General features: G+C 46.0%; 2 protein-coding genes across 5 annotated transcripts in view; one reads left to right on the top strand and one right to left on the bottom strand.

Moving 5' to 3' along the window:
- The window catches only part of SDHA (succinate dehydrogenase complex flavoprotein subunit A), a 31,277-nt gene extending 15,144 nt beyond the window's left edge, over nucleotides 1-16,133 (bottom strand). The window contains exons 1-9 of one of the 2 annotated variants that reach the window (XM_036078436.2): nucleotides 16,007-16,133; nucleotides 9,365-9,451; nucleotides 8,081-8,242; nucleotides 6,030-6,173; nucleotides 5,588-5,752; nucleotides 4,541-4,689; nucleotides 3,761-3,885; nucleotides 1,037-1,205; nucleotides 104-299 (exon numbers count right to left, since the gene is read on the bottom strand). In XM_036078436.2, coding sequence (XP_035934329.1) covers nucleotides 104-299; nucleotides 1,037-1,205; nucleotides 3,761-3,885; nucleotides 4,541-4,689; nucleotides 5,588-5,752; nucleotides 6,030-6,173; nucleotides 8,081-8,242; nucleotides 9,365-9,451; nucleotides 16,007-16,069 — 1,260 coding nt within the window. In that variant the 5' untranslated portion in view covers nucleotides 16,070-16,133. Of the gene's footprint in view, nucleotides 1-103; nucleotides 300-1,036; nucleotides 1,206-3,760; nucleotides 3,886-4,540; nucleotides 4,690-5,587; nucleotides 5,753-6,029; nucleotides 6,174-8,080; nucleotides 8,243-9,364; nucleotides 9,455-16,006 lie in introns of both variants that reach the window. The other variant, XM_036078435.2, reaches the window with a different exon arrangement.
- Nucleotides 16,068-25,400, top strand: CCDC127 (coiled-coil domain containing 127). Of its 3 annotated transcripts, none has more exons than XM_036078438.2 (3): nucleotides 16,068-16,273; nucleotides 18,337-18,467; nucleotides 24,132-25,400. In XM_036078438.2, exons 1-3 carry the CDS (start codon nucleotides 16,068-16,070, stop codon nucleotides 24,791-24,793), a joined length of 999 nt encoding a protein of 332 aa, XP_035934331.1. In that variant the 3' UTR covers nucleotides 24,794-25,400. The 3 variants fall into 3 exon arrangements, with proteins under 3 accessions (XP_035934331.1, XP_035934330.1, XP_077922647.1); XM_036078437.2 differs by having other exon boundaries at nucleotides 16,198-16,358; XM_078066521.1 differs by lacking the exon at nucleotides 16,068-16,273 and adding an exon at nucleotides 17,710-17,833.
- The last annotated feature ends 270 nt before the right edge of the window (nucleotides 25,401-25,670 follow it).

Raw genomic sequence — 25,670 nt, 5'->3', positions numbered from 1 at the left:
CTGAGGAAACCATGTCTTCTCCTGAGTCCGCAAGGGACAACTGTGAGGTGGGCCCATCGTTCCTGCCCTCTTCCCCACCACGGAAGGGCCCGGGCTTGGTCACCTGCCCCTTGTAGTTGGTGGGAATACCACCCATGTTATAATGCACAGTGGGAAGGACAGGGATCGGCTCCTTGGTGACATCCACGCCTGCGAAGATCATGGCCGTCTCTGAAATGCCAGGCAGGCGTATGGCCAGCTGCTCGGGGGGTAGGTGGTGCAACTGCAGGTGGACGTGATCTTTCTCAGGGCCACAGCCTCTGGTGGGAAAGGACATCATGGTGTGAGGCAAAGAAAGGTAAATACAGAAAATGTGAGACCACAAAGTCACTGAAGCATATCAAGTTCCACTATGCTGTACAAAATTTCCCCTCACTTGTGGTCATCCATTCTTCACGTCTTTTCTGAGCACCTACTATGTGCCAGGGTGGACTCCACATGGTGGGACACAGCCAGAACATGGACAGACATCCTGCCCTCACTGGGCTCACACGCCAGTCTTGGGAAGTCACAATGTGTTTTCCTTGATAAATGCATTAGGAAGTCCTTTCAATATAAATACTGCAAATATAAAGTGTCTAGAGGCTGTTAACACCAAAAATTTGACCAGCACCAGCACAGTAAGGCGGCATTGGCAGTGAAGAGCTGACACTGCTTCGATGAACAAGAGCCCGCACCCCGACGGTCCCGAAACAGCATCAAAGGTCCACATGCTAACTTCAGGTTGCAGGCACGTCTGCCTCTATCACAACACTCAGCCAAACGCCCCAAAATGCTGGTCTTTAGAGCAGTATCATAAACTGACAGTCACAGGGCAGCAGGTAACTGCACGCAGCCTACAGAGTTGGGTGGGGTAGCGTGGGACGGGGTGCTGAAACTCACACACAAGTCACACCAGCCCATGTTAGAACGTAGACACGAACAGCACCCACCAAAAGAGAAAGGAGGGGTGCATGTGTGCATGTGCACGGACACCTTTGGAGATGATCACACAGACCTTCCTTCACGGATTTCCAGAGTCATGGACCGAGACACAACGTCTCTGGACGCCAGGTCCTTTGCAACCGGGGCATATCGCTCCATGAACCTTTCGCCTTGACTGTTAATGAGAATGCCTCCCTCTCCACGGCATCCTTCCGTAATGAGACAACCAGCACCATATATACCTGCAAAGAACCCAATTAATTAGATGTTTATAACCTAACAATTGCTAGGTCTATATTTCAAATGCAAATTTTTTTCAAGACATTTTTGGGGAAAGGAAAAGGTTATGCAAAGGGCATTGAGCTCAATGAGAATAATGTGGCAATGTGCTCACAAGAGAATAAGACAAAGGAAAGAATAAAGAAGAGTAGGAAGTTCTGATAACAAAAAGCACTGACAGAGCAGCAGTAAGGGGAAAGCTCAGCTGCTGTGGTGATGATGTCGCTTGGCTGAGTACGACGGCTGTGTTTAAACTTTCCACACAACCAAGCACACGTTAAATATCTCAGGTTTTGTTTTCATTTTAGAGCATCGTTTTGTGCCATGAAATTGCAACGAGATAGGAAAAATCAGCTTGGAAAGTTCCTATCTTTTTAAAGTCACTGGTTACGGGCTGCTTGCGTGGCTCCGTCAGTTAAGCGTCTGCCTTCAGCTCAGGTCACGATCTCAGGGTCCTGGGACTGAGCTCTGTGTCATGCTCTCTGCTCAGCGGGGAGTCTGCTTCTCCCTCTCCCTCTGCCCCTCCCCCGGCTCATGCACACGATCTAATAAAATCTTTTTTTTTAAGATTTTATTTATTTATTTGACAGAGAAAGAGAATACAAGCAGGGGGAGCAGCAAAGGAAGAAGCAGGCTCCCACTGAGCAGACAGCCTGATGTGGGCCTTAATCCCAGGACACTGGGATCATGACCTGAGCTGAAGGCGGACACTTAACCAACTGAGCCACCCAGGCGCCCCTTTAACAAATAAAATCTTAAAAAATAAGTAAGTCACTGGTAACAACCACAGCAATAATTATCACAGTTCATACTTATATTGTACTTGCTGTGTACAATTCTGTTTTCTAACGACCCCAGCAAATATCCCCATTTTCAGAGATGAGCAATGACAACTGAGGAACCTGTCAACGTCCTGCAGCTGGGAAGGCAGAACCAAACGCTCACTAGGCAACAAGGCAGGTCTGTGCCCTTAATCTCACTGTCCCTCAACATAATGAAAACAAGGAATGCCAAGCACTTGAATTTTAACAGGGAAACAAACGCATATGTTTGTCATGTTGACATCTGTCAATGTCATCTGAAAGCTAACACTTTCATTAGCACACCAGAAGAGTTAAGAGTCCTGCATTTCCTCTGCCTTTAGTTTCCTGGTTTCAACGGTGTTTCTTCCAGTGCTTTATTTCCTGTATACTGAAAAGGAAGCCTGAGAAATTGAGCTCTCAATAAGTTACAGGGGGAATTCAGAAGTCTCATTTTATTAGTGTTTTGTTTTTTTTTAAAGATTTTAATTATTTATTTGACAGAGACAGACACAGCGAGAGAGGGAACACAAGCAGGGGGAGTGGGAAAGGGAGAAGCAGGCCTCCCGCAGAGCAGGGAGCCCGATGTGGGGCTCGATCCCAGGACCCTGGGATCATGACCTGAGCCGAAGGCAGACGCTTAACGACTGAGCCACCCAGGCGCCCCTCATTTTACTAGTTAAAAACAGTAATTAAGGGGCGCCTGGGTGGCTCAGTTGGTTGAGCGTCCGACTCTTGGTTTCGGCTCAGGTCACGATCTCAGGGTCATGGGATCGAGCCCCAGGTTGCGCTGTGTGTGTGCTCAGCAGGGAGTCGGTTTGAGATTCTCCCTCTTCCTCTGCCCACTCCCCCACTCGTGCTGTCACTCGCTCAGATAAATAATATTTAAAAAAATGAAAACTACCTAAAACATTTTTTTATTTTTCATCCCTGCCAGGGGATCAGAAAAAAACAGACTGACAGAGCAAAGAGAAAAAAAAGGTCAGAGTCTTTAGCAAGGTGGCTGGCTACTGCCACCAGGTGTGGTGTCCCTCAGTTGACAAGTCAGAAAAGCAACCAGAAAGAAAGTTCAGAATGAGACTCATCCCTCCCAAGAGGCAGATCTCTCTCTCTGATTCATTTCTGGATAACAAACTCTCTCAAACCTGCACCCCGAGGGTAGACCTCCCTTCTGAACCCCACATTTGCAAACTCAACTATCTGAGGACCCAAGATGGGCTCAATCTGCCCATGACCGGGCAGTCATCAACACCTCACGGGGTCCTGTCTGCCACACTCCGTCCCAACTTGATTCTCTCCTGCTGTGACAGCCTGCTCTTTTCCCTACGACACTGAAATCTGCCCATGCCGTAACTCTGGTCAACAGCAACCCTCCTAGCTGTCAGACATCCACTCAGGAAATACTGACAAGGTCCTACTGTGTGCCAGGCACTGTGAACACAGCCATACCTGCCCCTGCCTCTGGGAGCTGACAACCAAGTCAGGGAGAGGGACGCTAACAGTCACGGCTTTACGACTGGAGCAGGTACCTCCAAAGCAAGAGATAGTTACGCTGGTGCCCTAAACTGCCTTGGGGGAAACAGGGAAAAATCTCCTGAGCAAATGACAAGCTGGGCTCTGAGAACATGCCAGTGCATGGAGGTGCAGAGGAGCATCAAGGTGTGGAGGCCTCAAAAGCCACGAAGAGCCCGGACCCCATGAGAGCGGCCCCGTCCTACCTGTGGGGTGGAACTGAACGAACTCCAGGTCCTGGCAGGGAAGGCCTGCCCTGGTGACCATGGCGGTGCCGTCGCCCGTGCTGGTGTGGGCGGATGTGCAGCTGAAGTAGGTGCGCCCGTAGCCTCTGGAAAACAGACGGGCCAGCAGAGGTAGGACGGCGGCGCACAGGGGACCGTCGGGTCTGCCTCTCTAATGGCGCCAGAGCGGAGAGCGCAGCCCAGCAGCACTGCCACACGTGCTGTCCGTCTGGGCCACCCTGGGTAACTGGGGTAGGCGCCCGAGGGACAGGGAAGGCACTCTCATCTGTACCTTAGTGCACTTTTGTGCTGAGTGACTTCCCTGATAAGCACATTGTACGTTAATACTAAAATTTCTAATGTCTATGGATTCACGCTTTTAAAGGCTTAAAATAACTGACAGTGTATGAAATGGAATTTACTTATTTTCATCATGTGAACAAACTACCCCAGAAAGTCAGTATAAACACAGTACCCACTAAAGCAAAAGAGAGGTTAGTCCGGAAAATGTCATGTGACTCTCCAGACCCGTTTCATCAAGGGTCCGCCCAGGTGCAAACTGAGGACAGATACTTCCTCACCCACCTGAGGCAGCTGCTGTGATTTCAAAGATACAGAACCGAGGCTGGCAAAGCTTATTATGCAGCTGGGATAGGTCACTGCCTGTGACTAAACCACTATTCCATAGTGCCTCCACTTTTATTAGAAGAAACTGAGACCCACCTTCCCTACAGAGAAATTAAATACAAGTTAGACTCCTACCCAGTAGCTACAACAGTGTTCTTGGCTCTTAGGCGATGGATGGACCCATCTTCTATGCACAGTGCAATAACACCACGACATTCCCCATTTTCCATCAAGAGATCCAAGGCAAAATACTCTACAAAATAGCTGGTATCATATCGCAGAGACTAAAAAACATGAAAGAAAAACAGGAATCCACAGTTTCAATTGCATTTAGGGTGTTAAATTGACATTTCAGCAATACTGCTCACGTGAACGGGTTAAAGGCCCTGATCTGGTGTGTAACAAATGGACAGCGTAAACCCTAGGAAAATACCAGGTTGCAAACGGAGTCAGAGTTCAGCTCACATCAGCCACAGTGCTGACGCTGTTGGGTGACAACACAAAAGGTAGCCCTCTCCTAGCTGTATGATCAGAACGTAAGGACACACGTGTCATGCACACCAGAGAAGACAATGTAGCTGCTTAGTGAAAGTAAAGGACCCTCACGGAACTGTCAGCTCCCCCATGTGACACACAATTCTGCGGGATGGGCGGATCCTGTCATGCATCTGTCAGTGCACCCAGCCAGAGAAGAAACCGGTGCCTTACACGTGTAAATCAATACCTTGTCCCCATCTGAAAGCGAGTTCAGAAAACTGACTATTCTGAATCAGTTATTCAGAATATTATCTGGCTATGCCAAAGTAGGCCCCAATTATCCAGTAACTCCTGTCCCCCGAATCTTAGTCCAGTTTGAACAGTTAAGTATTAAATCAATCAGTTCAGGAACTCAGAGGTACTGAGTCATAAAATACTTAATCTCTTCTTACACTTGCAGTGTGGCAGATCGCAAGTTCAAATATAGTATGTAATGATGATCAGTTTAATTTTCTAAAATGGACACTTCCAAATTAACAATTACTATACACATCCTACCAAGTTCCTCTGCTGTTTATTAAGTGACCCCGGAGCTGACACGCTGACATTCTGACCTGTCCCCAGGGTGGCCTGTTTCCAGCTCATCACCATACGCCCGGCCTAACCAGACCGTGCCGTCACCCTGCGCACCCAGGGCAGCCTCACCCTTCCATACAACGTGTGCAGCAGTGAGTGGCCAGTGCGGTCCGCCACACAGCAGCACCGGTGGGCCTGCCCGCCTTTCCCAAACTTGAGGCTCTGTCCGCCAAAAGCACGCTGGTAAATCCTCCCATCTTCAGTTCTGCTAAATGGCATGCCATAATTTTCCAGCTGTGAAATATAAAAACGAACACCTGGTACTTTGAAGGAATCAAGACATTCATGGCTACTTTACACTAAACAATTTCAACATAAACCTGCAAACCCCAAACCAATACATTCTATGAAAATTTGAACACTTCGGAAAAGAGAAAAACTTTGCTATTAAATGAACTGAATGGTTAATGACAGAAAAGATTTCCCTTGTTCCATCCACTCATTACCCTTCTTTGAGCTGACCACATCTGCCTCAACCTCCCTCTTGTATTAGACCACGTGAAGGTACTACCTCTACCACGGAAGCAGGAGCCTGCTCCGTCATGTAGTGGATGGCGTCCTGGTCCCCCAGCCAGTCGGAGCCCTTCACGGTGTCATAGAAGTGCCATCTCCAGTTGTCTTCCTCCATGTTCCCCAGAGCAGCATTGATCCCTCCCTGCAAACAGAGAGCAACCTTACAAGCTACAAGGAGGAGCCCCAGTGGCATCTTCCAGGCTCATCCTTTGCCCCCGTCCCAGAACTGGGTTCAGAGAAAGCCAACTGCTTTGACATGTCTGTAAGGGACCTGACTGTGGTCCGGTTACAAGACCTCCCTCAGCCTCAGTCCCCTTCCCTAAGAGTTGTCTGGAGGGTTAAGTGAGGTTATACGTGCAACGCTCAACACTTCCCAACCTGGCACATACAAGGTACTCAGTAAATCTGGGATAATTTTATGACAAAATGTTCCCAGTGGTATTTATGGGAATGTGTTAAAGACAAGAAGTGTTTACTGCCAAGGAATGAACTCTGAACTCAGAGTCACAGAACACGGCGGTACGGGGACAAACGTAATGCTCGCACTTTTCCTCTCCCAACTCAAAACTGGAGTACTCCTCTCTTTTTCACAAGTATAGGCACACAGAACTTCCCCCTCTGTTTTCCAACTGTTCCTCAGTCACAGCTTTTGAGTCAAGCAACCCACGCTGGAACTCTTTTCCCACTTGGTGCTACTGGGCCTCAATTTCCCATTATGTTTAGTTCCCAGGAAAGGTATCACTAGCACAGAGCCAGGAATCCTGTAATAGACATGCAGCAAAAGTTACCAAATTACTTCCTCCTCCTTCTCCAACCCCTTCAATTATAAACCCAGACACAATCCTGATTAAAAATGTGAAGTACCAGAGTAGTGGCAGAATAGAGAAAACCTAGTTCAAAATAACACAAAAATACTTGGCTCGGTGCGTGCACCGATGCTATTTACTGCTACTGTTAGTAAAAATCAGGGGCACAGACAGCTAGTCTTCCCAGAATCCCTAGAAGTACTGTTTTGTTTTTTTAAAGTAATCTCTATATCCAATGTGGGGCTCATGTTCTATAACAAAGCCAGCCAGGCGTCCCTGCAGAAGCACACTTTAGACTCTCCAGGCCCCACCGGTCTTATCCTTCCCCCAATTATACCTATTTTCTCTAGAATCTGCATTCAAGCTAAGCTATCCATTTCTCACTCTTTTTATTGAATATTGCATTATCTGAACACCTTATTATTTTACATTATTTATAATTACGTTTACATCCATATTTTCCTTTTAGACAATGAATTCTCCAAAAGTATATATTATTTATTTTTTCAGTGTACAAAACAGCATTTGAGGACAAAGTTATCTGGGCAATTAAGTGCCTGAAGAATGTTGCTGGACACTGAATACAGGCTACAGCAGTAATTAGGGTGGCTTTTACTGGGTCCTGGAAAGTCACCACATACTCTGCTATCTCTATAAGGAAATGTGTTCCAAATATTGGAAAAAACAGTCCAGTATGCTTTTGGAATACTCAACCAGGGTACTACCCACAGTATGCCAAGAAAAAAAACAAAGTTATAAAGTCCCTGTGTAACATTTCACCTTACTTTTATCTTCTTCCCTAAATTCTGAGCTTTTTAAAGGCCAATGTTCTTTTATCCTACACACTCGTGCCATCACCATCATATTTATAACAAGGCCTACACCGAGGCTGCGGCAGTAAACGTGAGATCCGGGGCCAACGGCAGCAAGTCCAGAGACGCTCATTTCAGATTGGGAAGAGTACAGTGAAGACAAACCGTGGTGTGGGCAGGGGGTCTAGGTGGGTGCTCAGAGAAGACCTGAGTGTGACTGGAGCAGAAGAGAGTGGTAAGAGGCCCCAGAAGCGGCTCTGGCAGTGGGGGTGGTGGCAGTGTGGGCACAGACCCCCAAGCTGAGTGAGCAAATGGGTGCAAGGAGCAGAAAAAGACAAACGTGGCTGGAGTGTGGTGGGAAGGAGGCCTGTGGCAGGAGACCTCACTGCTGCGCAGGTGCCAAAACCACTCAGGGAGCCCCCTTCTCTTACCTGGGCCGCAACGGTGTGTGATCTGGTAGGAAAGAGCTTTGTGACGCAGGCCGTGTTAAACCCAGCCTCGGAAAGGCCGAATGCAGCTCGCAAGCCTGCCCCTCCAGCGCCTACCACCACTGCATCAAACTCATGGTCCACGACTGGGTACTGCGTAGAGATCTGGAAAGGAACAATTCACCTGTCAGCCCACTACTGGGTACTGCGTAGAGATCTGGAAAGGAACAATTCACCTGTCAGGCCACTACTGGGTACTGCGTAGAGATCTGGAAAGGAACAATTCACCTGTCAGCCCACTACTGGGTACTGCGTAGAGATCTGGAAAGGAACAATTCACCTGTCAGCCAGGGACTGTGGGTGCAGCTCAAGAGCGCAGAGAAACGGAAGGAGCAACAAAAGAGCAGCTGCAGCAAAGAGGGGCCTCCACCCTGTGGGGCAGCCCACACTGACAGGGCCAACACAGAGTTGCCAAAAGGAGAGCACTCATCCTGGCACCTAGGAAACCCACCACGAGGTGAAATGCTTAAGAGGTACAGCCTCAAAGCAAAGAACTGCAGGAGCAAAGGAAAGCAACAACACAAATCAGAATGTTAGTTCTAAATATGGCTTTTCTATTCAAATATATTCTTTATCTTTTTACGTTTATAGCAATATATACATAGGTTATGCTTATACGAATCTAAGCTCATAATGCAGTGTAGATCGTGATTCTCCACCTGTGATCAGCAAGTTTCTTATGACAGTGTTAATATGGTGTTTCATTTAGGTAAGCACATTGCCAGTCCATCTGGGCAACCACCTCAGCACCGAGGACTGGGACCCTGTTTTAGGACCATGTTTGTGTTTGATTGAGAAGGTGCCAACTAGCATTCAGTAACTACTGTGAGGAATGAGAAAAGAACTTGTAAACAAATGTGTCTTCGGCAGAGAACAGAACGGGACCAGTAAACACAAAGAGCCTACACATGACTGGCTTCATGGTCCTATGTCATCCGTCACTAAATAATGTTCATCTGTTATTTATTATTTTGCTGCTCTGACTTAATTTTTACTCTGGTTTATAGATACCTATGAAGTACAAGCAAAAAGGGTTGATGACTGTGCTTACATTTGTACCACAATTAAGTACTATACACTAAAAATAACTGGAGCATCATTGGAATGAGAATATTTTCCTTTAAATAGGAACTGTGTATTATTCCAATATACTGAAAACTGGTATAGATCATTACTCCTGTAAGCCAAAGATGTCATTTATAAGCAAACAAAAAGTTGTGAACTTACTGAATCTGAAACTTTAGCAGAAGACCTCTTATTCCCATCAACAGCGAAGTGAAAACTTCGGGTGCCTGTCTGCCATGTTGCTGGCCACTGCTGAGACACAGATAGAGATGGAACAGGATTAGCCATCAAAATTTCCCCTTAAGTCATGAACCTTTTCAAGTACCCAGGTGCTCCCCCTTCATCTGGACAGCTCAGCTGGGGTCCTCTACTTAACCCTGAAGGGTAAGGACCCAGGGCAGGCCCACATGGCAAGGACCTGGCACCCAGGAAAAACCCTTCTAAATGAAGCTTGTTTCCAAACAGGACACTCACAGACTCAGAGAGGAAAAGGCACAACTTCACGTTAACTTCTTAACTTAGGGTTCTTCATGGAGAATAAGGGAAAGACATCTATTTTTGCGAAAGTGGTAGTTTGCAAACAATGAAGCACTTTTACTGTATCCATCATAACCCTCTTCACCCTAGAGCACCACATGTCTGCAAGGCTGTGTGGTTCACTGGAAAAGGCACTGGGCAGTGTATCGGGAGATCCATTTTCTAGAAGAGGCTTTACTGCTTGTTGTGACACCTAGGCACCAGTGGGATCAGTCCTTCACTGTTAATGCGAGGACCCCAGGCCCAGAGACACCCACAGTTTTGCTTCCCCCCCGCTCCACATTTGTGCTGGGCTCGAGGCACACCCCCCCATCTGTCCTACTCCGCAGTGCTGTTCCCTCTGTCTGGACACTTGTCTCTGGGCCTTTCACTGGCTACAACTCTCCAAGTTTTGGCTTAAATGTCCCACCTATAAACACTCAAGAAAACGGATATTAATGAAATCACAGCCCAGCATGAGGGAGGCCACATTCTTTCCATTCTGAGGACTGCATTTGAGAGGACTACTGATAAAATGAAGTTCTGGCAATCTCATAAAGAACAGTTTTAGAAATTAAGTACATTTAACAATGTCTTCAAGTATTCTGCAATTTGGAAGAGACGTTACTTATTCTGTGGGGTAAAAAAAAAAAAAAAAAAAAAATTATTCCATTGGACCAACAAGTGGGGAATACAGGAAGGAGAATAGGGCAAAATACAAAATGAACTCTAACTGAACAGTTTTGAACTGAAGGACTTCCTTCTAAGATTAAGGGACTCAGGCCAAGGCTGCAGGGCTTGGCCACTTGAAAATCGCAGGTGGCTCTGACCTCTTGGCTTCCTCCAGCTCTGAGACAAAATGATGGCTGTCACAAATAGCTGACTTTATGCTAATACTCCAATTACAAAGAAATTTGTTGGATTTCTAAGTAATCTGAACAGATAAAAGCAATATTCTTGAATTCTCCAATTTCAACTTTAAATACATTTGTTTTAATAGACATAAGCCAATTTTTTCTTTCAGAAAATGAATTTAAAAACTAAAAAGAATATTCTTGCTTTAGTATAATTTTAAAATTGGTAAAATCACATCTTAAAGAACTAAGTCAAAGAATTTTAATACAAAAGTTCTTGAAAATTTTATAAAGTACAATATAAACGTAACAGTTCCAAAAAGAACAGTACATTTTGCAATACCAAACTGAAATTAAAATAGAAACAGTGAGTGCCCCCTGCCAGCCGAGTGGGGAGGTGAGGCCATGAATGCAGGGCACCTGTCCCACCTCATCTCCTTCAGGAGACCCACTGGCTCCACAGCAAATCTGAGTAATGAAGAAAACTTGAAACTGGGAAATGCAACAATCCAAATGGCCTTTGGCACAATTATAAAGTTGTGGTGACAGTACATGGAGACACTGATCCCGTTCCAGGAATCGTTATGAATTTGACCAACCTCAAAGAGTATATGGAGGCGGCAATTATGAAGGCCTTTGATCATAAGAATCTGGATCTGGATGGGCCATACTTTGCAGCTATTGTAAGCACGACAAAAAATGTAGCTGTATGTATCTGGGAAAACCTCCAGAAATTTCTTCCTCTAGGCGTTCTTTATAAAGTAAAAGCATACGAAACTGACAATAATGTTGTCATCTATAAAGGAGAGTAGCTTTTAGGGGTTAATACTGTAGAAAGAGTAATTTCTTTCCATATCTGAAAAGGTCTTTTTTAAAAAAATTTTTGTTTTAGAGAGAGAGAGAGAGAGAGAGTGTATGTGCACGAGCGGGGAGCCTCACATGGGGATTGATCTCAGGACCCTGAGATTATGACCTGAGCTGAAACCAAGAGTCAGACGCTTGACCGACTGAGCCACCCAGGTGCCCCTTGTAAAAGGTCTTTATCCCCTTGGACTATCAAGAAGTCATCATATAACTTATACCTCCACATTGTATTCTGGAGTGCCTGATGGACTGAAATCATTGTATGTAAGACCTGCTGTAAATTCAAATGTATTTTAAAACCAAACTCGTAAAACATCCCGAGTATCATTTAGAGAGTCTCTAATGTACAGATTAAAAATCACTTCATTTTCAGTAAAATGTTGTAGTGTGGAATTTAAAGGCCAAATAAATCAATTTTTGTCTTTCCGTTCTCTCGTTTTTGGTATTTACATTTTTCTTGCTATAATATGAAAAGCAAAGATGTTTATAAGACTTATAGTACGTGAAACTTAAAAAAATATATACATATGGGTGATCACACAGTCCGGAGACACAGACAACATACAGTTCTTCCTTGATTACATCTCGAGTATTCTAAGGGCACAAGTTCATTCAGTGAAAAATGAGACACACAAATCACCTTAGGCAATGCACTGTAGATGGACGTACAAGGACTGATGGAAATACCCCTTCAGTGCACATTGTTCAGTGAACTTCTGCACAAGTTTGTTGAACTATGAATTTCTAGCGAGGAACAGCACAATCACTGAACATTTGTTGGAGTATCAGTAAACTATTATATTTGTCTGTTTCCAGACCTTATGACCACCTGTACAATTTTAATTCAGAAAACTGAATCATATGTATCAAATCCTATGACAATAATCAACATGAAAAGGATGTATTATACTGTAAAGCATCTCTTACATACAGGTTTTCCTAATCAATCCCATTTTGTTCTGATTATAAACTTACCTGCTTCAGTTAACTATAAAAAAAATAAAATAGAAACAGATTCCCTAAGTATTTCTTCTTTTTAGGATGTTCATGCTGAATAAGGACAGACACGCACACATGCCTAGCTTAAACACTGGCAGCTATTATAATGAAATCTTTAACAAATTATCACACTATCTGTGGAAAACAGACTACTAGCTTTTCATCTAAATCGGATTTGAGGAACAATTTTAGAATTTGTAGAGCCCAATATTAACCCAATTTGTCTTTAGATAAAACTCTTTTTGTGTCACTTAACATTTTTTTGAAGTAAAACTATCAAACAGGACAACATAGAGAAGAATGAGGAAATCTACCTCAGAGGCAGAATTAAAAAAACACTTAGACCTTTTAATGGCAGGAAAGCACAGGTGAATGAATTAGACAGTAAAAGGAAGAAAAAAGTGAAAAGAAGTGTGACGTCTAGCAAAGTAGGGAGTCCTCATCTAATAACATGCACCTACAAATCATGAACAAGAAAGGCATCTATACAATCAGAAAAAGCAGCCAATAAAGGAGCGTGAACTAAATCTTCATTTAGCAGCACAAGGCAATGTCCAAAATGGACAAAAATACACCTGCATATTAGCTAGAAAAATGGAGGTAAACACCAGGGGCCAATAACAGAAACAATTTAGAATTGATTCCACTGCGGAACAGGTCTGGGGAGGGAAAGGGTCTTACTCCTTTTCATTTATAAAGCCTTCTGTATTCCTTGGCTTTTTTTTTTAACTATGTGTAATTATTTTCATCAAAAATTTAAAGGTTTTTAAAACAGGGATTCTTAAAACACAGTTCACAAGATTACCAAGCACAGGCTGTCGGATGAGCACCACACAAGGGTTTCACGGGTTATCTCACAGAATCCTCATTAAGCCCACAGAGAAAGGGAGTCTACCCAAGGTCTGGATTCAGGTCTGCCTGGCTGGCACCAGATTTTGTACATTGCCCCAGGTAAGGAGCCTTTGGAAAAATCTCTGCGACTCCAAAATAAGATGCATATCCAGATCACATATCAAAACCAAGCCATAATTTTTCAAGCGAAGCAAGAAAAACATCACACAGAATGCAGAACTGAATGCCACTGCAGTATAATTACCCCAAGAAGCAAAACGAAAGGTTACTACAATGGCCTAAATAATGTAATTCTAGATACTCCATTAAAACATATTCAAATAGGGGCGCCTGGGTGGCTCAGTCGTTAAGCGTCTGCCTTCGGCTCAGGTCATGATCCCAGCGTCCTGGGATCGAGCCCCGCATCGGGCTCCCCGCTCCGCGGGAAGCCTGCTTCTCCCTCTGCCACTCCCCCTGCTTGTGTTCCCTCTCTCGCTGTGTCTCTCTCTGTCAAATAAATAAATAAAATCTTTAAAAAAAAAAAAAAAAAAAAACATATTCAAATAATACATTCAAAGAAAAGAATCTGACTTACTCTAGAACAGTACTTTGGATTTTCATGTTAAAGAACTTGCGAAATCTCATCTGAAGGAGTTAACCAGTAACTATCTCAGATCCTCAGTTTTACTTTTCTTTTCAGTAAACTAGGACAGTCTGCAAATTGTGTCAGTGCATTAGGGTAACTAAAAATGAAACAAAGGCAAAATAGGTTTGATAATTTTGCAACTTGAAAGCAGCTGTAAATATAAAATGACTTGGAAACACCACAGAATTAAACAAAATGAGATAAAGAAAAATTCTCTGTGGATTTTGTTCAAATTATTCTCATGTACTCTCCATGCACATTTCTCAGGTGGTGATCATACATTTCTTTTTTTGTTCTGCTAATTGGATGCTTTTGTTTCTGACAATCCTAAATTCCACTAAATATATTGCTTGGGATGGGAAAAGCTATCTTCATCAAGATAAAAAAAACTTTTTTAAAAACCCAAGACCAACTTCTAGTAGGCCTAAGTGGTGGTTCAATTTTGCTGTTTCTTGCCCTCATGTTCACAAGTCCCTAAATAAAGGACTGTGGTGAAAATTCAAGGAGATAATGAAGGGAAAGTGCCGGCAGCTAACAGCGATTCAACCAAGATCACTTGAAATCAAGCCAACACAAAAGGAGAGGTTTATGCACCCTGACCTCTTGAGCCGAAAGCTCAGAGCTAGAACTCTTCTAGTCCAGCTTCAAGGACAACAATCTTTTCATAAACTGACAAGGGGCAGGTGGTGCGTGAGTGAAGCAAGTTCCACAGGCTGGAGGGGTGCAGTCTGCACAAGGACCCCGGAGCACCAGTCTGGGGTGACTGGGGATTAGACCTATTTAGCTCTTCTCCACAACCACCACCAATTACCAATGAGTTACTTCACCTAACAAGTAGGAAGCACCTGTCAGTCAGTCTGCTCAGGGACGCCTGACTAAAAATACCCCACTGACCAAAGACTCCACTTCCCACTTGTGGGCTCCCTCCATCCTTTGCGTCTTAGAGCCCAAGACGGGGGTTGGAGAGTGGGGACCTCTGCTCAGTAAACAGCAACACGTGAAAGCATTTAAACTGTTCTCTGGTGTTGGCAGGATGGCTGACTACACCTTCTCACATTTAACTTTTAATATTTGTATTTCAAAAAGGAGAAAATTGCAGGTATAATTACAGGCACAAGTCAAGTCAGTATTGTTGAGTGCCTGGGTTCCTATTGGGATTTTCACTCTGTAATTACATTACTGAGCAAGTAGGCGGGAGGATCATTTAAAAGAACCCAAATAACTAAACCCTCTAAGTTTACTGTGCCTCAATAAAACCCGAAAAGATGGATTCTGAAGGCGTCCCTGGAAAAAGCACACGTGACACAATCCCGTAGCTAGGGCTCGAGGAAGTCTTCCCCCCGGCGCCCATGCACCGCTGCCCGGAGCCCGAGCACTCCAGGCACCTTCCACCCGCCTCCCCTGACAGAGCACGGGAAACCAAACTTCCCGGCGTCCTCGCCCAAACGTGGTTTTGCGGTCAGAGTGCTGGCATTCTCCGTCTGATTTTCTAAAAAGCGCGCAAAACGCCACCACACAAAAACCAGAACCAAGGCCCTAAACTTACTGCCAGGTCTACGCTTTCCCCGAAGGCGGCTCGGTTCTGCGAACCACTAAGAGGAAGCCCAAGCGCGGGTGCCGGACGTGCCTCCCACCGACCCCGCCTGGGACCTCCCAGCCAGCGCGCGCCTGCGGTCATGGGCCCGCCTCCGCCCGAGGTCTAAGGGCGCTTTTGGATTCCGAGGCCCGGGGCACCCATGGGCCGCTACCTGTCCGAGTGACCTTGGCCAAACACGCCTCCCCACGCGCTGAAGACTCGGGCTGCGGCGACGCTAATCTGCGAGGCCCCCAGACCCCAGGCAGGGATCCCAGGAAGGGGGAGCGGCCCCAGGGCGGCACGCGGGGTCATGACCTTCATCCGGACGCAGCCCGACGGGCTTCTGAAAACGTCCGGCTGCCCTCTGGGTCGGCCCCACTTCTCGGGCGACCTCCTCCCCGCACCGGCCCGCAGACCCTCCCCGGGCCGGGGCAACTCAGCGTCCGCCCCGCCCTGCGGGGACCGTCCTACCCCCACCTCGGCCCCCGCGCCCTGCCCGCCCCGCGGCGCCGACTCACCGCCCTGGTCAGTGCCAGGCGCCGGGCGCCCAACAGCCGAGACACCGCCCGGACCCCCGACATGTCTGTCCTCCAGGGCGCTGTCCCACCAGCCTCCGCGCCAGACTGCGCCTGCGCATCTAGCCGCGCCCGGGCCGGGACGCGGGGACACCGCGCCTGCGCACCAAGCCAGGACCCCCGAGTGGGTGGTGAAGCATTGCGCCTGCGCACAGGACCGGCGGACAGTGGTGCTGAGGGGATCCAGGGCCCGGGGCTACCCGGCCGGGGGTAGGTCGGGGGCGGGGCCGAGTTCGTCCCGGGCCAGGGCCTGGGCTGTGGCCAGGGCCTGTGCTGTGTTCCGGAGGGGCCGGGGGTAGGTCTGGGGGCTAGGGGTAGGTCGGGGGCCTAGGGAGAAGTCGGGGGGAATGGGTGTAGGTTCGGGAGGGCCGCGGGTGGGTAGGGGGTCGGAATAGGTCAGGGCGCCGGGCCGTGTTCGGGGGTTCTGGGACTGGGTCGGAGTAGGTCAGGGCGCCGAGTTGTGTTAGGGGGCTCCGGGGGGTGGGTCGGGGGTCGGGAGGGCTGGGGGCTGGGTCTGGGATAGGTCCGGGCGCCGGCCCGGGTTTTGGGGTGGGGGCGGGCGCCCTGCTGACACTGGGAGCCCCAGCGGTGGATACGGGCGGATGACCCGGTGAGGGTCTGGTTCAGCTTCCCGGGCTGTGTCTTCACTGACTCGCTTGATTCCGCCTCTGGTCCACGAAGTATTTTTGTTCTTCGTGTGTTTTACGTAAGGTACCTGGAATCTTTTGTGGGACGAAGTGGCATGAGAAATAAACTATTCACTTTCCTGTGTTTCGTATTGTATTGTTAGGATCTTTCTCATGCACAATTGTGTGCAATATAATTTTGAAATATTTTAGTGAGTTAATTTAAATTTACAATGATCCATCCACTCTTATTTTATTGGCTTTTTTTTTTAAGATTTTACTTATTTATTTGACAGAGCGAGCGAGCACAAGCAGGGGGAGCAGCAGAGGGAGAGAGAGAGAAGCAGGTCCCCACTGAGCAAAGAGCCCAGGACCCTGGGATCATGACCTGAGCCTAAGGCAGTCGCTTAAACCAATTGAGCCACCCAGGCACCCATATTTTATTGACATTTAGGTTGTTTCCAAGTCTTTGCTAGTGTTAAATAAGGCAAGAAAGATTATAATTGTGTATAACCCTTTGTCTTACTTAGGATTAGGTTGCTTTTCTTAGAATTGTGTTTCCACAGGCCCTATGCCCCTTAAGTGGACTTCATTGGCTTGGAGGAAATGAAAACCATTCTTCACAGACCTACATTGAGAGTTTGCAGTTTAGTACTTTCAGAACTAATTTTTTATTGTATAGTTACCACAAACTCCTTAACATAATATTTTTGGCATTTCTTTATTGCCAGTTAGAATTTTATATTTCTAGATGTTAAGTGTTTATTGAAAACCCTATTAAAATTTTTCAAAATTGAATTGGATTCCTTTTTTGTTATGTAAGCCTTGATTATTTCTTTTCTTTTCTTTTCTTTTTAAGATTTTATTTATTTGACAGAGAGAGACACAGCGAGAGAGGGAACACAAGCAGGGGGAGCAGGAGAGGGAGAAGCAGGCTTCCCGCCGAACAAGGAGCCCGATGTGGGGCTCGATCCCAGGACCCTAGGATCATGACCTGAGCCGAAGGCAGACGCTTAACAACTGAGCCACCCAGGCGCCCCTGATTATTTCTTTTCTAATCAGTGTGTTTTATTTGTGGCCATCACATAGAAATAAGCTGAAAGTCTCATTGCTCTATTTTGTGAAAATGCCCAACCTAGTGCAGGTACTTAGTAAATTGGTAAATTCATGTTAACATTAGACCCCAGCCTAGTTACTGAGATACAGCATGAGCTTTAAGCAGAAACATCTGTAATTATGGTGTTCATGCCACCAAAGTCAGGAGGCATGAGAGCCTTCCTAGCACTGTCCCCATCTCCGCCACACACCGCTTGCCTGGGCCTCTCCATGGCCTCTCCATGTCATTTGCCATTTCCTGAGGGCCAGTGCTTTCGTGCCTTGCTATTTACGTATTTTTGTATACAACCATACTGTGAAGCTTGTTTATATTAGAGATCTTAACATCACTTTACTTGTATTTCACTTATTTGAAACCTATTTCTCTCTCCGACTGTATCATGAGTGGCTATTGTCTGAGGCCTTGTTTTTTTTCTTTTAATCCTGTAAGGCTCAGTGCTATGTGGCTCATACTGAGCCAAGTAGATGATACAATTGTGACATTTATTTTGTTCCTTTTATATGGTTAATGGTTTTATTATTTACTTCAAGGTACATCTCCATGAATAACTTAAATGACCCCCCAAATTGGAATATCCGGCCTAATTCCAGGGCTGATGGGGGTGATGGAAGCAGATGGAATTATGCCCTATTGGTTCCAATGCTGGGATTGGCTGCTTTTCGTAAGTCATGGTTTTCCTAACATTTGCATTTGGGGGGCTGAAAGTGTGGATCCCAAAAACCTTGGGCTTTGGACCCTGACAGATGCAAGTGTACATCCTAGTGTTATCCCATACAGTGAGTCCTAGGCAAATTACTTAACCCCTTGAGCCTTAGTTTCCCTATCCATTGAAGCATTGTGAGGGCTAAATAAAACAAGATACTTTGTGTGGAGTGGGTTTTAGTAACTATTAGCTCCTTTCCAGACTTCACTTTTCTGAAGGGAGCTCTCTTGGTTCAGTTGCCCTCATCAGGACTGACAGGGAAGAATAAAATAGGTGTAAAAGAAAACCAGTTTGGTCATCTGTTTAATGTTTAGGGAATCAGTCTTAAAACCTCTGCTCACCTGGCCAGCTTCTCTCTAGTTTGAATTGACTTTGGGGAAATTACCAGTTACTGGTCCGTTACAATTATTCCAGCCCTTAGCTTTCATTTTCTACTACATGATAATTTTCTGATGTTCAGGAATTAGTTTTATATTTTGTCATATCCCACAGTTTTGGATTGACACTTACGAATATGAGAAACTGAATAATTGAATGGAAGAAAATCACAAGCTGCCGTCTGTTTGCAGTGATACTTTTTATGGAGTGTTTTTTTATGTGCTTAGATTTCTCAGGTCAATAGGCTTACCTCAGAAGAAGTGAAGGATGAAGAGAGTAGCATTTATCAACTGTTCATTTATCTGCCTTTACTGTAGACTGTGCCAGGAGACTAGTTTACACCGATATTTGGCAATATAATTTCTATTTATTTATTTATGGGGGGACACGCATGTGGGGAGGGGCAGAGGGAAAGGGAGAATCTCAAGCAGACTCCTCACTGAGTGTGGAGCCCAACGCAGGGCTCTATCTCACAACCCCGAGATCATGACCCGAGCCAAAGCCAAGAGCCACCCAGGTGCCCCTTGGCAATATAAATTCTAAACTATGTAGTAAAAGATTTTTGGAGACTCTTTATAAGAATGCAAAGATAAAAGTTTTCGGTGATCATGCTACCTAAGCAAGACAACCAAGAAGAAAATACAAAATATTCATTGACACTTCTCAGGGACAGAAAGCAACATTTCAAAAGTCCAAGGAGGCAAGAACCTCAAAAGTAAAGGTTGTTATGAAAGGCTATAAAAGCTAGAGTTTGGAAAGGAAATGGAATGGTGAGAGTTGCCACGGGGCTTGTCCCAGCCTCAAAACTAATTAATCATTGTTAGTCAGTGTAATCTTAAGCCTTCCAATTCCCTCACCAAGTTCATCACCCTAGCCATAGGCAATAGGTAGTGGTTCCAAGGGTTAGGAGAGCTTTGCAAGGTGGCAGGCTGGTGAGCTTCTAAGTGGCAACACCCTTAGGACTGGGTTTGGATCTGCCCAGTCTCTGACCTAGAAGCAGGCACTGTGCAGATTGCTGAATCAAAAAAACTACCTGATCTTGTCAGCCTCCATGGGAGTCGATGTTTAGTTTTTTAAGAAAGTGCCAAAACGTTTTCCCGAGTGGTAGTACCATTTTGCATCCTCATCAGCAGTGTGTGAGTGATCCATTTTCTTGTTAGCCTCACCAGCATTTGGTGAGGCCACTGTTGTTCTTATTTTACACCCATTGTGGTTTCAATTTGCATTTCCCTAATAGCTAATAACGTTGAACATGTTTTCACATTCTTATTTGCCATTGGTATAGCCTCTTCCACGACATGTCTGTTCCTGTCTTTCGGCCATTTTCTAATTATACTGTGTTTTCATGTTGAGTTTTCAGAGTTTTTTACTACATTCTAGATTCTAGTATTTTGTTGGATATCTAGTTTGCCAGTATCTTTTTCCACTCTGTAACTGGTTTTTTTATTCTCTAAATGGAGGCTTTCGCAGAGCAAAGGTTTTAATTTTGATGAAGTTCAAGTTTTTTCTTTCATGGGTCATGCTTTTCCTCCTGCAGCTCTTTGCCTAGCCCTAGATCCTGAAGGTTCTGTCCCACATTGTTTCTTTTTTTTTTTTTTTAAGATTTTATTTATTTATTTGAGAGAGAGAATGAGAGACAGCACAAGAGGGAAGAGGGTCAGAGGGAGAAGCAGACCCCGCGCTGAGCAGGGAGCCCGATGCGGGACTCGATCCCGGGACTCCAGGATCATGACCTGAGCTGAAGGCAGTCGCTTAACCAACTGAGCCACCCAGGCGCCCCCACATTGTTTCTTGAAAGTTTAGTTTTCCATGTCCATGATCCATTTTGAGTTAATTTTTTTTTTTTTAGTATAATGTATGAGACTTAGGTTTTCTTTCTTCCTTTCCGATCTGTTTGTCTTTTGTTTCCTTTTCCTTTTCTTGCACTGGCTGACATCTCCAGGCCTCCACTGAGAAGTTCCCATCTTACAGGAAGAGCATTCGGTCTTCACCGTTAAAGGCGACGTTAGCTGTGGGTTTTCATAGCTGTTCTTTATCAAGGCAAGGAAGCTCCCCTCAGTTTTTCTTTTTTTTTTTGAGTTTTTATCACCAGTGGGTGTTGAGTTTTGCCAAATGTTTTTCTGTATCAGTTGATGCGATCATGTGATTTTTCTTCTTTAGACTATTCATATGTTTGGTTACATTGATTGATTTGATCATGGGTCATGGGATCCAGCCCCATGTCAGGCTGTGGCTTTGTGCTCAGCAGGGAGTCTGCTTGAAGATCCTCTCCCTCTGCCCCTCTCCCCGCTCGCATGCACTTTCTCTCTCAAATAAATAAATCTTTGGGCTGCCTGGGTGGCTCAGTCGTTAAGCGTCTGCCTTCAGCTGAGGTCATGATCCCAGGGTCCTGGGATCGAGTCCTGCATCAGGCTCCCTGCTCAGCGGGAAGCCTGCTTCTCTCTCTCCCTCTGCCCCTGCTTGTGTTCTCTCTCTTGCTGTCTGTCTCTCTGTCAAATAAATAAATAAAATCTTTAAAAAAAAAAAATCTTAAAAAAAAAAATCTTTGAAAACAAATCTCCACTTGGTCACGCCATATAATCCTTTTTACGTATTGTAGAATTACATTTGGCAGTATTTTGTTCAGGGTTTTATGTCTGTGTTCATATGGGATTTATTATTTTAGCCCTTTGGCAGAGTTCTTTCTTCTCCACATTTACTTCAGCATCATGGTTTTTTTTGTGTCAGTTATTGTATTTTTCAGTTCAAAATGTTCATATGCTTGTTTTTGTATCTCCTATTTCTGTGCTTAGACTTTGTATTGTCATGCCTGCTTTAAACTCTTTGTCAGGTAACCCTAACATCTCTGTACTCTTGGTATTGGCATCTACTGATTATCTTTTTACATTCAGTTTGAGATCTTTCTGATTCTTGGTATGAAGAGTGATTTTCAATTGAAACCTGTGTATTTGGGGCATTATGTTATGAGGCTGACCTTTTATTCGGACATTCTGTGGATTCTTCTTGGATAGGGCTCTAGCAGGGGAAAGGTGGCTCTGCTGCCTCACTCCCAGGTGGGGATGGAAGTCCAAGCTCCCCACTCAGCCTCCGGTCCCCTCATTACCACTGGGCAGGAGCTGGGGGTGCAGCTCCCCTAGGTTTCCACTGATGCTCCTCCCTGCCTGGGATTGGTAGGAGATCTTGTTACTGCTCCCCGCTTGGCCACCTCTGACACCACCCCCAAGGGAGCAGGAGGGGCTCGCATCAGCCTTTGCCCGATGGATGGGGATGGGACCACAGTGACTTTGCTGTTTGGCCGGAGTGGAGTAGTTATTGTTGAAGTTTCTGTCTTGCTAGGCCACCTTCCTAGCCCCTTGGCCAGAGAAAGCAGACTTGTGCTGGGGCTTTTTGAAGGAAAGTCTTCACCATTGGCATTTCAGCTCCAAGTCCGGGAAGTGTGAGGCAAAATGAAACCCCAGGGGACTCACCACCATAGCCTTCCTTGGGTCCCAAGGTCCCTTGCCAGTCTGCCTGCAGTTCTCCACCTTTAAGAACCCCCTTGGTTTGCTGTACTTACGACGCAGGGTTTCCGACTGTGCTGAGCAGGAAGAATAGGAAAGAGTACTTCTGTTCCATTCCCCCAAAAGCAGGAGCCCCCACTCTCGTCTCTGCCTTAGGAAACTGGGGCTGTGCACAATTGTGTTTGCCCAGAGTCATAAGGCAGGGTTCTCCAGGATCAGACCCAGACTTAAGGTTTTTCCATTCTGCTTCCACACTTTCCTCTGCACACGTCCTTGGTGATCTCCCCCACCTGTGTCACGTCTCTGTCCCACCTCTTCCTGGAGGCCTTCCTGATTCAGTGCCACCCACCCCAGACTTGCCCGTAATCACAGCCTGTACCATGTAGTCTGATGTGCAGCTCGGTGTGTTCTGTACCGGTCGCCACTTGTTCCATGTGTCAGTTGTGGTACTTCTGTTAGATCACACCTGGGTTAAGGCAAGGGTGGCCTCCTCTGCCCCCTGCTGCACCCCCACCTCTGATCTTCCACTTCTTACCAGAGTCTCTGAGGACCTCTGTTGTTCAGGCCTGCTGACTTCCAGGGCGTGCTCCAGCCCCTCGATAGAAGCCCTGCAGCGACTCCTGGACAGCGTCTGCTCAGGATGTGTGATGCCCACTCCTGTCCCTGTTCATTCTGCCTAGAGGGGCCTTTCCTACCAGCTGTTCCTCGTTTTTGCAGACTGGTTCCCATTCACCTCTTTCGTGAGCCCCTCCCCGACTGCACCCCAAACGGAATTAGTCCTTCCTTCCTCCCCTTCTCACAGAGCTCTCAGTGCTTATCAGATGATACTGTAACTGCTGCGCTAGTGGCCAGTCCCCTGCCTGTGAACTTCATTGGAAGGAGGAGATGAAGATGACGTGTGCTTTCGAGTTTCCGTTACCAGTGGGACTAGACGCTGTTTGTAGGTGAGGAAGGAATGCGTTTGGTCTCACGCTTATAGAGTTGGGGTGGCAGCAGCACTTCAAGTGGAAATGACTTGCAAGCGCACGCAAATACTGCCTCAGAGGATGGTTCCCAAGGGACGCGGGGGAAGAAGACCCGAATGGCAAGGACACCGCCTTGAGTGCTGGGGAGGGAAAAGGAGCCTCCCCGGCACTGGATTTCTGCATGCAGCAGAGGACAGAGGCCCAGCTGCTCCTCAGTCTGCCCCACGTTTGTGAGAGTCGAGTTGCCCTGGTTTGGGAAAAGGGAGCCAGGCCATGTCTTGAGGTTGAACATCTTCCTCCACCTTATTTTTATGTACCCCTGTCAGAATAGAAGCGAGATGACCAGGCAGGTCTGAATGCACTTTGCAGTCACTCAGTTCTGTAATCACCTGCCAACGTTACAGGAAGCATAGCAGTGTTGACTTTTAAACCTTGGCAGTAGGACATGGAGGCCCTGTGGCCAGAGTAGGCATTGGTGGTGAGTTTGAGAGCAAAAGAAAGCAGGGGTGGATTTTTTCAGCCAAAGAAGATGAGGAGTCTGGAAGGGAACTGTCAGCAACCTTGTCACACTTGTCCTTGGGGACCCTTACCTGATTTTAAGATAAGAATTTTGATTATTACATGGTTTCATACAAAATGTTACCCGTACCTTTCAGGCCTTAAGATTTTATTGAAATGCTGTCCTTAGCTGCTTTATGCTTTTTCAAAATAAAGATTATAAAACTTCAGCTCTGACTTCTCATTAAGTGTGTTTTTCTCCCCCAATTTATTCGTGTCAGGTTGGATTTGGTCCAGGGAGTCCCAGAAAGAAATCGAAAAAGAGAGAGAAGCGTACCGTCAGAGAACAGCTGCTTTCCAGCGGGATCTCGAAGCCAAGTACCATGCCGTGATCTCAGAAAACCGGCGTGCAGTTGCTCACTTGTCTTTGGAACTTGAAAAGGAACAAAACCGAACGACTAGTTACCGAGAAGCCCTTATCTCTCAGGGGCGCAAGTTGGTAGAAGAAAAGAAGCTTCTGGAACAGGAGCGGGCTCAGGTCATGCAAGAAAAGAGACAGTTGCAGCCCCTGAGAAGTGCGTATCTGAGCTTCCTGGAGAAGGAAGATGACTGGCAGAGGAGGGCCAGGCTTGTGCTGAAAGAGTTTGAAGACGCTCTTACGGAAAGACAGAACATCTACTGCAGCCTGTTCCTCCCCCGCGGCAGGCGGCTGGAAATCGAGAAGAACTTACTGGTCCGAGCATCCACCGACCCGGTTGCCGCTGAGCTGCAGATGGCGGCTGGCCTGACCGACATATTTCAGCACGACACATACTGTGGCGACGTCTGGAATACCAACAAACGCCAGAATGGGAGACTCATGTGGCTGTATCTCAAATACTGGGAACTGACTGTTGAACTGAAGAAGTGTAAGAGAGTTGAGAAAGCCATCCTAGAGAAGTAGGGCGGGAGCGAAGTACATCTTCAGTGATGCTGTGGCGTCCCGGGGTATCGCCATGTTGTCGGTTCCTTCCGCAGCCACCTTCCAGCTGCGTGGTCTTCCACTCCCACCACCGTCTGAGCGGGACACGGTCTCTTCCTTGGCCCTCTTCAGCTATAAGGATGCAGTTTCTTGGGAGGATTTTTTTTTAAGCTGTAACATTTTATTAGGCTGAACAGTATAACGTCATATCTTTGCTGTAGGGTAAGATTGTTTTTAAGAAAGTCAAAAACAGTATCGATCGTCACTGTAAGTAGTTTTCTGTTCGTTTTCATCACTCCCTAAATAAATTCTGTTTTCTCCTCAAATTACTTTTCTCTCTCCTAGAATTATAAAAAGAAGTTGTCAGGTAATGGATAGAACTGCCTAATGAGGACAGAAAATACTAACATTATCAAGGTTTCTTGCTGGTGTGAGCATCTCTCCCACCAAAGGGAGAGAAAGTGTTCCTTGTATCCAGTTGACACCCTGGTATGTGTTTGGGATTTGGCTTGTGTCTGTATTTAGTAAGCACCTATTATTTATTAGCAATGACATATAATAAAAAATACTTGCCATTTAAAAGCAACAATGCCACCTATGTGTGTAATTCTTTACTCTTTATAAAATGTTTTTACATAGATTATCTCCATTTTACCACAAACTGATCAAAGGTAGGCACTTGCCCATTTTTCACAAAGCTAAGGTGAATCAGCCTCTCACACATCACCCCTGTAATCCCACCCCGTGTAATCCCAACATGGGAAGTATATGTAGCAAAATCAGAGAATGGGACGCCTGGGTGGCTCTGACTTTTGTTCAGGTCATGATCTCAGGGTCCTGGGATCAAGCCCCGTGTGGA

The sequence above is a fragment of the Halichoerus grypus genome, chromosome 2, assembly GCF_964656455.1.
Source record: "Halichoerus grypus chromosome 2, mHalGry1.hap1.1, whole genome shotgun sequence".
Classification (NCBI taxonomy): Eukaryota; Metazoa; Chordata; class Mammalia; order Carnivora; family Phocidae; genus Halichoerus; species Halichoerus grypus.
This window is presented reverse-complemented; position numbering and strand designations above follow the sequence as displayed.